This window comes from Mustela lutreola, chromosome 12 (assembly GCF_030435805.1).
Source record: "Mustela lutreola isolate mMusLut2 chromosome 12, mMusLut2.pri, whole genome shotgun sequence".
Lineage (NCBI taxonomy): Eukaryota > Metazoa > Chordata > Mammalia > Carnivora > Mustelidae > Mustela > Mustela lutreola.
This window is the reverse complement of record NC_081301.1, coordinates 97,293,745-97,307,373: the sequence shown is the minus strand read 5'-3', so window position 1 is coordinate 97,307,373 and position 13,629 is coordinate 97,293,745. Positions and strand designations below refer to the sequence as shown.

Genomic DNA, 13,629 nt, shown 5'->3' with positions numbered 1-13,629 from the left:
TTTTCGCTTCGCTCCTCCATCAGCCCACCCGCGCTGCACGCACCTCGCCACAGCGCCTACACTCACACCGGAGCCACCACCCCGAATCGCCGCCGACCCGCTCCACACACCAGGCCCCGGGACGCGGAGGTGACCAGTGCGAAGCCTGGACCCCAGAGCCCCGGACGAGACCCCGGACCCGTGGGCCCCCAGTACCCCGGACCCGCAAGCGCGGACCCCAGACCCCGGCGGCCCTGAGTGTCCTGGACACCCGAACTCAGACCCCACTATCCCCGAGCACGGAAGCCAGACCCTCCTGTCCCCGGGACCCCAGATGCCCGAAGGCAGACCCCGAATCCCCAAGCACAGACCCCAAGCCCTCGGCCCCCCATACGCCAGACCCAGTGCAGAACCCAGCCCCGCGGGCCCCTGGCTCCCCAAACACCAGAGCACAGACCCCCAAGTCCCCCAGCACGGTCCCCGGTAGCCCAAACCCCCGACACCGACCCCAGACCTACGGGCCGCCCGGACCCCAGGTCCCCCAGTGTGGACGCCAGATCGTCCGCACCCCAAACCCGCCGCCTCACAAGGGCCCCACAGGAAACTCGCAGGAACCGCACTCACCCCTACAAGGTCAGGGTGCAAAGAGCCCGCCCGAGGGTCTGCGCGACGCACCTCAGCATGCCGCGAGGCTCAGACACGGGTCGGCCGGGACTCCGGTCCCCGCGGGCCACTCCTCAAGGGCGCACACAAGGCGAAGCAGGAACACCACGGACCGCGGGCCGCCAGCCCTGCACGCCCGGGAGCGCGCGCCCGCATCAAGCCCAGCTCGCGCCAGCACCAGGTGGCCACGCGCGGCCCCGCCCCCGGCCGCAGGACCGTTAGCGACCCCGCCCCCGAGCCCGCGCAGGCGCGCCTTCTCCCGCGGGCAGCCTCAACGGAAGCTGGGAGCCGTTGCGGGGGAGGGTCCGGGAGACGTGCAGCCCCGCCCCTCGGGAGGGGTGCGCGTGCGCGTGCGCGTGCGCGTGCGCGTGCGCGCGACGATGTGGGCCTGCGCCTGCGTGGGCGCGCGCGGGGCAAGCCCAACCCGGCCCGAGAGCCCTGCAGGAGAGGCTGGAAGCAATGGGTCCCGGAGCCGCGGGCTGCACGGGGACGACTGCCGTCCCGCACTCCTTGTGGTGCTCCTGCCTTCAAGCCAGCGCGTGGGAAGTGAGCGCTCACGGCCCTGACGTCGCAGACGTGCACTCCCTGGCCTCGGACGCGACCTTGCGAACCACCTGGGACAGGGGCCTCCGAAGCCCGAGGGCCCCGCGGCCGACCAGCTCCGTCCGGACTGCGCATCTGCTGCTCTTTCCCGCCTTTCTGCGCCCTCCGCGCCCGCCGGAGCCCCTGCGCCCCGCAAGGTTCCATGGAAGCACAGTTCTGGCGGAGAACTCAGACCCGGGGAACACTCGGCGCCATCCTCCCCGACTCCATCCGCAGACTGTCCCCCGGGCACAGCCTGTCCACAGCACGTTTCCTGGCGGCGCTGCTCAGTGCCTGGGAGCGTCCACACAGCTTGCCTCGCAAGGCGCGTCTTCCGCCGTGGGTCACCGCGCCTGGTGCAGGTGATGGAGCGGGCGGCATGGCCGCAGCTTGGCTCTGGCTCCCTCCTCTTCTGGAATATCCGAGAACTTCAGTGCGCGTGGGAAAAGGGGCGACGGACTGCCCTGACCTTGTGACATTTTTGGAAGAAGCTTCAATCACCCCATCTCCTTCCAGTCCGTGGCCAGGGGAGGGCTGTTTCCGCCGACCCGGGAGCCCTGTCCAGAGACGGCTGGCTCTCAGCAGTCCCTGCAGGCAGGCTCAGAGACCAGCCCGCGAAGGCTCTCTGGTGCCGCCTGCCACGACCCGTCTTCCCAAACTGCCTTTGGGCGAATTTGATTCCATCTGCTCCTGGGCTGTAGGATTTGGAAGCGGTACAGAAATGGTTGCAGCATTGAGACGAGATGCTTTTTCCACAGTGCCAGGTTTGAATCAGTGGCCCCGAGAAGGCTCCTTCAGATCCTACATCTGAGCCAGGAGCGAGAACCTTGTGACTTTGGAGTCCACTTTCCTTCGCGGGGCGTGCGGCCAGGCAAGGAACTGTTTCAGCGCCTTCACCAAAAAGAGTTCCTGTTCAGAGAGTGCAGCCACGGTTCTAAAGCTCCCTTTCCTTCCCCAGCACCCTGCTGTCCTAGGAACTCCGCCGTCCTGGCGGTGGGAATGGGGCTTGTCTCCCTAGCCAGACGTCTGGCTTCGGCCTCTGAAGTTCTCAGCCCTCATCACCCTTGGCCCATTTCCTAAGAGCCCTCTCTTCTCACAAAGAAAACACCAATGCTCCTTGGCATCATGGTGTTCCCAGTAAACTGACATTGACGTGAAACCTGAAGAGAAGAGTCCATGAGATTTTAAAGGGGGTGCTGCCATGACTCCCACGTGCATGGGGCCACATTCAGTGTGAGCCTGGATTCCAAAGAACGAGCGTCTGCGGTTTGCATGCCCATTGCAGGGCTTCCAGGCTCAGAGTGGCCGGCCAGCCCTTAGAGGAAGCTGGTTGTGTGAGTGGGAAATGGATAGGAGTGGATACCCCAGGAGGCTTGGTCTCAAGGGGCACATCCCTTTCACGAGTAGTGACTGTAACGGCTCAAAAAACCAGGGCTATCGGGTCTTTCTATGCCCCTTTGCAATAAGAAAGGGGAAGATCTCCTATGCCTTCTTCCTGTCCTCACCCCCACTAAGCCTGGACACTCACTGATATATGATGGCTCTTCCAAATTCCAAATCCTTCCAAGAGCCTGCAGACACTCTGTGGGTGTGTGTGGGTGTGTGTGTGTGTGTACACACAAATGAGCTCTGCAGTGAAGCCAAGATAGCACTCTGGAGTGTTCATATCCAAGATCTTTTTCACACAGGAAAGTGACTAATAATAACTGGATACGTTACACATTTTTGGTAGAGATGTCAGATAAAATGCAGAATCCCACCCAAATGCAAAATTAGGTAAAGGGGGAAAAATCTGCATTAAAGGTATATATCAAGGGGTGCCTGGATGGCTCAGTGGGTTCAAGCATCTGCCTTTGCTTCAGGTCATGATCCCAGGGTCCTGGGATCGAGCCCCGCATCGGGCTCTCTGCTCACTAGGGAGCCTGCTTCCCCCTCTCTTCATTCTCTACCTCTCTGCCTCCTTGTGATCTGTCAAATAAATAAATAAAACTTTTTTTTTCTTTTTTTTTTTTTCTTTTTTTGTCGGAGTGAGCACAGGCAGACAGAGTGGCAAACAGAGGCAGAAAGAGAAGCAGGCTTCCTGCTGAGCAAGGAGCCCGGTGCGGGACTTGATCCCAGGATGCTGGGATCATGACCTGAGCCGAAAGCAAGCCGCCTAACCAACTGAGTCACCCAGGCATCCCAATAAATAAATCTTTTTTTAAAAATATTTTATTTATTTATTTGACAGAGAGAGATCACAAGTAGACAGAGAGGCAGGCAGAGAGAGAGGAGGAAGCAGGCTCCCCGCTGAGCAGAGAGCCCGATGTGGGGCTCCATCCCAGGACACTGAGATCATGACCTGAGCCGAAGGCAGCAGCTTAACACACTGAGCCACCCAGGCGCCCTAAATCTTTTTTTTTTTTTATATAAGAAAAGTATATCTCAAATATTTTATGGGACACAATTCTTGGAAACGTCGATTCCATGTTTATCTGTGATTCTAATTTAATTGAGTGTTTATTATTGTTATTTGCTAAAATTGGCCAGCCTTATTGGATGGGGCCCTTCGAATTTAGGAGGACTGTAGCACTTCTTCTGGGCATCCACCCTCCAGAAAGGAGGAGAGGAGCCGCATTACCAGGACAAGAACAATCACTGTGCATATCCACACACATTTTGGGACCTGTATCAACGTTCAACCAGAGAAACGAAGAGCGTACATTTACTTTTTGAGGCACAATGCCATCTCTCCAAAGATCTAAAGGACAAAGGTAACACTGGGTTCCTGGGAGAAAGGGGGCCGGGTTGCCAGGAGGAAGAGGTGGGAGGAAAAGGCGTCCCTGCGCAGTCTACTATGCACAGTGTGACTTTGAACCAAAGGTATTGCTCGTTAGAACGTTTCCACTAAGGTAGTGAAAGAGGTTAGAAATCCATATCAAACAGCAACACAATACGCCGAGGAACAGGACATCGTGATTTCTGGTCGCGCATGGTAGGGTGCACGAACTCTCTCTGTGAGACACCGGGGCTTTCCAGAGAAAGGGACCCTAGTAAGGCCGGTGCTGCTGGATCTGCTCGGCTCCGAGCTCCGCAGGGCACTGGGCACAGGAGCACCCGAGGCTGGAGAACGAGGTGTGAGCAAACCCACGGGATCTGCTGACACCGAGCTGGTTTGAAACCCTCATTTCCACGTGGCCTTAAGGACCCATGTGCTCATCAGCATATCTGTTCTGGCTTTTGTACAGGAAGTCCAGCCCCTGTTGAATAAGTCAAGAGCCAGTAGGAAGCAGAGCGGGTGGAGGGACACAAACCGAGGTTGCGGGATACAACATCGAACCAGAGGAGCACTGGGTCACACCGCGATGCGGTGAATCTGGAAAACAGTGTCTGAACTGCCTGGAAAGGCGCTCCCTGATTGTGCTGTCCCTTTATCCTTCGAAAGGAACTTGGGGTTCTGGCCCACCTACCAGAGCCTGACTCTTGGAATGTCTCCCCACCGCCAGCCAGGTCAGGGGCCCTCCACCCCTCCCCCGCCACAGAATGTCATGAGGTCATGCATTCTCACCCTGTTTAGATTCAAACTTTCCTGGCCTTGGCTTGGGTCTTGAGTGTCTCGCCTGCAGCAGCTCACCGTGTGGGGCCCGGACCTGACTTTTGTCACTGTGGAGGCTGCCAGGCGGCAGCGTCCTCTGCCTGTGCGGATGGCTTTCCAAGGAGGTGAGTCTTTGGCTTGGGTTGGACGTGTCAGGGGCCAGGCCACCCCTGAAGCCCTTGGGATTCAAATGTGACACCGGCCAGGGGCACTTGGGTGGCGTTAGGTAGAGGAAGGGAGCGCACTGGACCCCCAGGGACAGCGACCTGGGGGCTGAGAGGCTGGGAGTCTGCAGAAACCTGCTAGGACGTTGGGCAGGGGCTCCTTGGAGGTGGGTCGGGCCCTGTCGGGGGAAACGCCCTGTGTGTGGGGAGAAAGGATGGCGGCAGTCTCGCCGATTCTCTCCGGGGACACACGCCTCCTTGGGCCCGGTGCAGGGAGAGGTGGGAGTGTGTCATGAGGGCGGCACAGGCCGGTCTTAGCCAGAACGTCGTTCCATGGGACTGTGTGCGGCCCAGTGTGCAATGGCGTGTCCTGCCCGAGACCTGGGCCGGTGGTCACTCTGAGCCCACGTGCCCCCCGGCCTCATAGGCCTTGTCTTGGATTCGGCAGGGTCGTGGCACCAGGTGGCCTCAAGGTAGGGTTCGGGCTCTTCAGCTGCTCTGGGTCGCTCCCCTCTTGAGGAATCGCAGTTCCCACCTGCTTCCTCTTGTCCTGTGTTCTGGGCTGCTGTCCCAGGCTGGCCCTATGTCCAGGGTGTGTGGATGGTTCTGAGACGGGCTTACCGCAGGGTTTGGGGGGAGCTGTCCTGGCAGAGATCCAGGTCAAGTGTTCTTGTTCGGTTGTGCCGGGCCGGGGAGTAGAGGGTGGGATTCGCCGGGAGCCTCGAGGACCGGAAGGCTGGCGGGAGAGGGGCCCGAACAGTTCAGACGCTGTCTGTTCACAGGGCCCCTCCAGGTGCCTAGGATGGACCTTGCAGAAGGTCTCCAGCGGCCAGGGAGGCTGCTGAGGCCATTTCCCACAGGTCAGGGTTCCACCCAGACCCGAGTCTTGGGAGGCCGCCCGTGAGGCTGGAGAGTCGTGTGTGGGGGTCCGTGGCTGGTTCTCAGAGGCAGTGCTGGCCCAACGGCCTCTGCTGGGCAGACAGGATGACGTGCTGGGAGGGGCGGGGGCGGGAGTTCCCTGCGGGAGGCCAGAGCATGGAAATGACTCTGGGACACTGGCAAACTGCACCTTTTGCTGTGATGCCCCTCACGCAAAGCCACGGGATTCACTGCTCTGCTCCCGGGGACTAAGGGTGTCCCGGGTCCTCCCTCCCGGCTGCGGATTCTCTGACCCCATCCGGCCCTTTCCTTCTGTCCACAGCATCTGCAGTGCTGGGACGCCATGTGGCCACGGACCCGGGAGCCTCCCTGTCTGCTTTCATGGCACGGCCCTTCCCCCCACCCACTGCCGGCGCCCCCCACCGGCCACTCTGGGGGCAGCACCCGCCGCCCCTCCTGACCCAGCCATTCCCTCCTGGTGGCCCCCTGGTGCTGCCAGCTTTCTCCAGGACTCCGCTGGTGGCAGGAGAGGCTGGCCTTGGCCCTAATGGGACTGGGACCTGCAATGTCACTGTGCAGGTCAGGTCAGAACAGGGGTGCTCTCTGACCCCCCAGACTCAGACCATCGTCCTCACTCCAGCCCCCCTCAGCTGGAGTGCTCCAGGGGCCCTCGGTGGGGGTGCTGCGTGTCCCGCACCCATCTTCGTGACAGCCTCTGCGGTGGAGACCAGCATGCCTGCCTCGGCCCGTGGGGGCTCCCAGGCCGGCAAGGGAGGCTTGGCCCCAAGCCTTCCACCTCCGGCTCAGCCCCCAGTCGCGCAGCTGACCACCGTCGTGCCCCCAGTCAACGCCTGGCCACAGCCTCACGGAGCTTCCAGGAGCCGGAACACGGCCTCACCCCAGGACTCCTGTAACCCCAAGAGTGTTTACGAGAACTTCAGGCGCTGGCAGCGCTTCAAGTCGCTGGCCCGGAGGCACCTCCCGCACAGCCCCGACGCAGAAGCTCTCTCCTGCTTTCTCATGTGAGTGGCCTCGGCTCTCCCTCAGCCCTCACGCAGGCCCACCTTGGGGCGCGCACACAGGGCAGTGATCTAGGGCCGCTGGGAGGAAGGTCAGGGGCCGGGACCCTGCTCTAGGAAGGCACTTTCCGGTCCAGGACACCTTTCAGTCACGCATCTCAACTAGCACTGGGGCGGTGTGTGTGTGTGTGTGGGGGGGGGGGTTGTCCAGCCCACCTGTCCCTCGCAGAGACATCACGGTGACAGTCGCTGGGGACTCACAGGCAGATAGGGTCCGGGTGTCAGAGGAGCGGCTGTGGTTTGGGTGCCGCACTCTTGCTCATCCGGTCTCCATGCATAACGGGCCTGGGGCATCTCACGGCCAGGGGACCAGCCCAGCAGAGGAGACTTGGGACTTGCAGGGCCAGCAGAGGTCCTGTGCGGGCCCCACCCTCGCTGTCCCAGAAGATCCCTCAGAACTGGAGGGGAGGGAGCAGAGGTGGTGTAGGGGTGAGGGTGGGGGATCCTTCCTGCGGAGCTCTGACCGGGCAGGCCTGGCCTTGGCATCTGAGGTCCCTCCTGAACACGGGGTGATGGCATTTCCTGCAGAGGCTGGACTCATTGCCCGGCACCTTGATGTCCGCAAGTATTATTACAAGAGGCAGAGTCCAGAAGGACTGACTTCCCAGGCCACCCCGTCCCTGCTCCTGTCAGTGGACAGTCAGCCTGGTGCCCGGAGCCCAGGGCTGGTGTGGTGGGAGGCGGTGACCGTGGTGGTGGTGAAGGTTGATTTGCACACCTCGACACCCCCTGTCACCTGCCAGCACTCGTTCATGCTGGGTGGGGGACACGGGCTCCAGAGGATCCGGGGAAGGCTGGGGGTGACCGGACTGCAGCCGGCCCCTGACCCCGACGCCTTACAGCCCGGTGCTACGGACCCTGGCGCGCCTGAAGCCCAAGATGACGCTGGAAGAGGGAGTGCGGCGGGCCGTGCAGGAGTGGCAGAGCAAAAGCAACTTTGACCGCTTGATCTACTACGAGATGGCGGGAAAGTAAGTCAGGTTCTCTGGCCCGGGGCTCTTGGGCGAGTGGGCCGGGGGCAGGGTCTGGCTATGCTGATGCTCGCTTGTCCCAGAGGGCCACCCTCCCCACCTCCCTGGCGGTTCCACCTTCCCTTGCTCTGGACCCACCCCTAGCTCCGCCAGAAGGTCTCAGGACGGGGTTGGGGATCCTGAGGCCTCCTCGCCTGGGGTCGGACTCCCTCCGACTCAACTCCCTGAGGGGGTGGTGGAGGCGATGCGCCGGACAGCCCGCCTGCCTCCTCCTTGGTGGCCGGGGCCACGGCCGTCCCTCCAAGGCCCCGCCTCTCCCGGTCCCTCGACCTGCTGCTGGCCCTGCTGGCTCCAGGGCTGGGCCCCCTCCTCAGTGCGGCCTGGGCCTCCTCACCCCCAGGTTCATGGAATTCGAGATGGAGGAGGAGATGCAGATGCGGAAGTTACAGTGGGTGAAGGTGGCCCAGGGCCTGCCTCCCCCAGCGCCCCCGAAGCCTGAACGGCGGGGGACCCCAGCCGCGGAAGCGGGCCCGCAGCCAGGTAAGGCCCCCACATCCCCATGACCGCGGGTGGCCAATGGCTGTGGGGGCCAGGGAAAGGCCTCTGTCCCTGGGTCGTGTCTGCTCCCACAAGGGGACATTGGTCGTTTGACCAGATCAGCCGGGGGTCTCAGCTGCCCTTTGTCAGGACGGGTATTGACCTGGTGAATTTCTTGACTCCTCGCCCCACGCCTGTCAGAGGACCTGGCACCAAGTGGGGAGTGGGGCTGTGGGAAGTGGGCTGTGGGGAGACCCCTGGAGGATCAGGGGGTCCGCCCTTGCCCACGTGGCTGGCTGTGAGACACTCCTCCTCCCCGCTCTGCCAGTCCCACGGTGCCCATAGCTTCCGGTGGCCCTGACCCAGCCCCCAGGGACATCAGTGTCCCCCTAACACTGCCCTCCCGATGCTCTGCCCGAGCCGCTCACGCCTCCTCCCTCCTTCTCGCTCTGCCTCAGCGTGCGTTCCCAGGAAGGCGGGTTCCAGGGCCCAGCCCTCCCGCCTGCAGCCACACCGACCCCCGCGGCGCCGGCAGACCAAGGCGCCCAAGGAGATCCCTGCAGAGGCTGTGAGAGAGTACGTGGACATCATGGAGGGGCTGCTGGGGCCTGGCCGCTCAGCCCCGGGGGGCCCGGCAGGTGAATGGGGAGAGGACGGAAAGGAGCCACAGCAGGACGAGGCCGCGACCTCCCCGGACCCGGGTCTCCTGAGCTACATTGACGAGCTGTGTTCCCAGGAAGACTTCATCACCAAGGTGCGCTGGCCCGCAGCCTGGTGTCTGGAAGATTCCAGGGACTGGCACTCCAACGCCCAGTTTGGGGCTGAGCCCAGGCCTTTGGCATTAAGCGCTTTCCTTGTTCCCGGGCTGTGTGCGCATGTGTGCGTGCATCCTTGTGTACTTGCCACGTGCGTGCAGGCATGTGTGTATACTGCTGTGTGCGCAGGTGTGCGTACACACGTGGACGTGTGTGCCCACATGCCCAAGCATCGTGTTTGTGTGTTCGTGTGTGTTTGTGCATGTGCATACCCATGCGTGTGCGCATAGAGGCCTGTGCGTGTGCATTTGTGCCTTGTGTGGATGTCTTTGTGTATGTCTGCATGTGGTCCTGTGTGTCCGCTCACGTGTGTGTCGGCCTAGGGGTATGTCCTTTGGTGTCTGAGAGTGCACGTATGTTTTGGGGGGGGTGTGTCTGTGTGCATGTCCAGGTTTTGTCTCTCTGTGTACACACATGTGTGAATGTGTGTGTGTCTGCACACATGCATGTCTGTGTGTGTGTGTGAGAGAGAGAGAGAGAGAGAGAGGCCAGTGACTGTATCGTGAAAACTTCTCCCACCGTCTGGAGAAGGATGGGTGTGTCTTCACTTTTCCGCATTTCCTGCTGACCCTCCTGGCTCACAGGGGGCTCCCTGCCAAGTCTGGCCCCAGCCGCTTTCCTCTGTCCCAGGTGGAGGCAGTCATCCACCCCAGCTTCCTGGCGGAATTGCTGTCCTCGGAACCACAGCTGGACCTCCTGGCCCTGGCTGAGAAACTGGAGCAGGAGGAAGGGCTCAGCCCCGCAGAGGTGAGCCCGGGGAAGGACGGGCTCCAGGCAAGCTGCGGGATGCAGGGGACCCAGGCGATGCAGGGGGAGGGAGTGGGGTCCCAGGTGAGCCCGAGGAGGGGACCCAAAACAGAGACCCACATGACTCTGTCCCCCTTTGCTTCTTGTGAATCACAGCACCGGGGAGGCCAGCGTCGGGGGGCCACAGAGCAGAGAATGGGAACGGAAGATGGGCAGCCTGGGACGGGAGGGAGGGAGGGACTAGGGGGATGTCAGCAGAGCCACAGCCTCGTGGGTCACCCTCCCTGCCTCCCCCGGTGCCACCGGCCCATGCCCCCGTCTCACTGGCCTATGCTGGCCAGTCACTGTCCCCTCTTTCCTCAGCTGGTGGAGAAAAGACTGGCGGCCTTGAATACGGAGGAGGGTGTGCAGGCACCGCCACGTCTCTGCGCGGCCCGGTCGGGCCCCAGTGCTGAGCACGAGACCGGTCCCGGGATGGGGCTGGGGGTCAGCGACAAAGCCTGCCCAGCAGACACCGACGGCCAAGACCTTCAGAGGCATGGCCGAGCACAGAAACAATTGTCGGGGCCCGGAGCCTTTGCTCTCTGTCCCGGACGACAGGAGGCCCCTGCACCCAGGGCCCGACGGGTCCCCGCCCCTCCGGAGGGGCAAAGGTGTGCCGCCCCTGGACCGGGCCCCAGAGATGCCCCGCTTCTCAGAGAGGCCCCTCCTGCTAGGGACACTCGAGGGCTGGTGGATGGGTCCAGTGAGGACGAGGAGGAGCTCCCCAGCCTGGCCTTCCTCCTGGCCTCTCAGCACAGGCTGCTGCCCTGGAGGCTCTCCCAGAGTCCCGCTCCTGCCTCAGTCATCCCCAGCCCTGGCGGTTGGGGGCCGCAGGGGGCTCCACGGGCCCCCTCTCCTCAGAGAATAGGCCTCGGTCCGGCCACCGCCCCAGCTACAAAGTCCAGGAAGCGGGCTCTGTGTGAGGGTCCTGCCTCTGTGGCAAAGATGCCCCTGCCTGGGGCCAACCTCAGGGTGTCTGGGAGGCCGGCCTTGGCTGTGGGGCTGGTTCACCCCTCACAGCCTGCAAAGAGAAGGCGTGACTCCTTGGTCACAGGGAGGAGAAGGAAGCGTCACTGCAGCCAGTAGGGAGAAGTGGGCCTGCGCTCCAGGGCCGGCACACCCCGGGGCCCCCCAAGGAGCCTAGGGGGTCCTTCTCAACCTGGTGCTGATCCTGGCTGTGGGAGGGAGGGGGGGGAGGGAGGGGGAAGGAGGGAGGGAGGGAGGGAGGGGGAAGGAGGGAGGGAGGCAGGCAGGCCATGACTGTGGGGGTGGGGTGGCTGTAGCCCATTGAGGCACCGTGTGTAAATGGGGAATAAAGTTAAGTTTTCCGTTAACGCTCTGGGCCACTTCTTCCTACTGGCGTGTCGGCTGCCACCGGCGTGTGGGCTCCCCATCCCACGGGATGGAAGAGCCTGAGGGGCTTCCTGGGGCTCCCGTCACCATCCGGATCCCTGAACGTCCAGGGATGGGGAGCCCTCTGCACCACGACCGTTTTTGAGAATGAAGTCCGCAGACAGCCCCATCTTCCGGAGCTCCCTCTGCCTCCCCGAAGCTTCTGCCACGGGTCCGACTGGGCGGGGGGTCCTCAGCTCCTGCAGGGCTCCCTGTGCGGGGCCTGAGGAGATGGGCTCTGGGCCTCGGGCTCGTGGTAGCAGGAGTGTCTTCCAGTGCCAGCGGGATCACCGAGCTGGGAGGGCCAGTGGGAGATCCTCCCAATCCCAGTGAGGATAGACACGGGGCACGAATGAGGGCGGGTGGGGGCACTGGCCACGGTGTGCACACAGGAACCACAGCGGTGGCGCAGGCGGCAAGTCCCGTGGCGGGATTTCTGGACAGGGCCGTCTTCTCCAACCATGCAGGGAGGTGACCCTGCTGCCCCCCACAACTGCCCTGCACCTCCTCTCACTGGGAGTGCTGGTCCCCTCCGGCCCCTAGACCTGTCCCACCCAGATGCTGTGGTCCCAGGAGCGAGCACTCAGGCCCTCCACGTTCTAGACTCTGGTGCCTTTTCCGGGTTTGGTGAGGCCCCTACAGCACTCAGCACTCCCAGATGTGCTTTTCCTGCACGCAGGATGGGGCCAAGGCCATCCAGGTCCAAGGGACACCTGGCCCTCTGCTTCCCTCCTCCCGACCCCAGCAAAGAGTTTGGTGGAGAACGGAACTCACGCCGGTGTCCTTGTCCCGTTGCACGGAATCCTCAGGCCACCCCACAGGGGCTCCTCCCTTTCCAGGCAGGCGGCTCTGGAGTGCTCCTCAGAAGCAGAGGTTTCCTCGTGGTCGCACTCCCCAGCGGCTGCCCCTCCCTGTCCAGCTGGGCCTCACAGAGAGGAAGGGGCTCAGGGGTCCAACCAGACCCAAACAGAGGCCGCCCCTGTGCCTGTCACCCTGCTTTGTCCCTGTCCATGGTGTGCGCTTAGTGAGCGCTGGAACTAACGGTGTCCGCGAAGATTTGCCTCTTTTCCTTGGAAAATACAAAGTCTGTGCTGCGGGAAGGAAATTAAGTGGAGAAACATTCCAGATTTTTATGGCCCCCAACCTTCCTCGCCACAGAAACACTTAGGAGAGGTGACAGCCTGCGGGGACGGTGTGGTGGGGCCGAGTCAGGAGGGAGCTCCCAGGAAGTGAGGACGAATCTGCGGTGAGGACCAGGTCATCCCTGGGGAAGTCCTGGTGCTCACCCAGAGCAGGCCCAGCTCTGCTCTGCCCTGTCCAGTGGGGCAGGTCCCAGTCAGCTCGCTGGGTCTCCATAGAGCCTGCAGGAAGCCAGGCTCACGCTTTCCCGAGAGCACCGTGGGCTCTGGGCGGCCTGGGGACCGGGGCGGCCCTGTCAGTCAGCCTTGCGCGTTTGGCTGCAGAGCCTCCTCGTGCTCCCCTAGGATGAGATCCAGCAGTGGGGGCCTGGAGTTCTGGGGAATCCCTTGGATACAGGAGCATTCCTATCACCACTGATGACAATGCTGTGCCTTCGGAGGGCACCCGGGAAGCTCGGGCTCCCGTGGCCACCCTTCCGTGCCTGCACGTTTGCTCTTCATTCAGAGATGCGTGGGTCCCACAGGCTGCGGTGCGCTGGGCGGGAAGAGGAGAGCAGCCAGCTTGTGGGATCCTGGCCAGGGCGCCCCAGTGCCCCCACACATGGCGCTCGCCCGGCGGCTGATAATGGGCAGGGCAGGCTCTGCCTGTGTCCACGCCTCCATTCATCATCCACTGTCCCTGGACGCAGGTGTCATAGGAGGCTCTGGCCAAGAAGGACAGTGTGGGGGCTGCGTGTTCAGACAGACAGTGGGGCGAGCTGGAGCCATTCCTGCTCACATGTCTGCTCTGGAGAGTCTGGGCTTGGATAGTCCCCACTTGTCGGCCCCCTGGCGTAGTTGTTGGTGGGACCCTCCCCCAGACAAGCGGGCAGGGGCCCCCGCCACCCGGCACATCCACTGGGAATGCCCCGGACATGACTCCCTGAGTTCTGACGGCCTGTTTCCTCTGGTATGCCTGTGCACACCTGGGCCCTTGGTGCTCATTTTCGTAAAATATCTTGGGGTTACGCTGTGCTGTCTGAGGGTTCCTTCTGCCATCCTCCCTGGGTCTCTGAAAGTCAGATCC

General features: G+C 62.5%; 1 protein-coding gene across 1 annotated transcript; it reads left to right on the top strand.

The window, feature by feature from the left end:
• The first annotated feature begins 3,230 nt into the window (after positions 1 to 3,230).
• Positions 3,231 to 11,232, top strand: LOC131812191 (NUT family member 2G-like). The gene is made up of 8 exons (XM_059141307.1): positions 3,231 to 3,977; positions 4,781 to 4,923; positions 6,164 to 6,863; positions 7,763 to 7,891; positions 8,292 to 8,431; positions 8,887 to 9,182; positions 9,874 to 9,990; positions 10,354 to 11,232. Exons 2-8 carry the CDS (start codon positions 4,908 to 4,910, stop codon positions 11,116 to 11,118), a joined length of 2,163 nt encoding a protein of 720 aa, XP_058997290.1. The 5' UTR covers positions 3,231 to 3,977; positions 4,781 to 4,907; the 3' UTR covers positions 11,119 to 11,232.
• Positions 11,233 to 13,629: the final 2,397 nt, after the last annotated feature.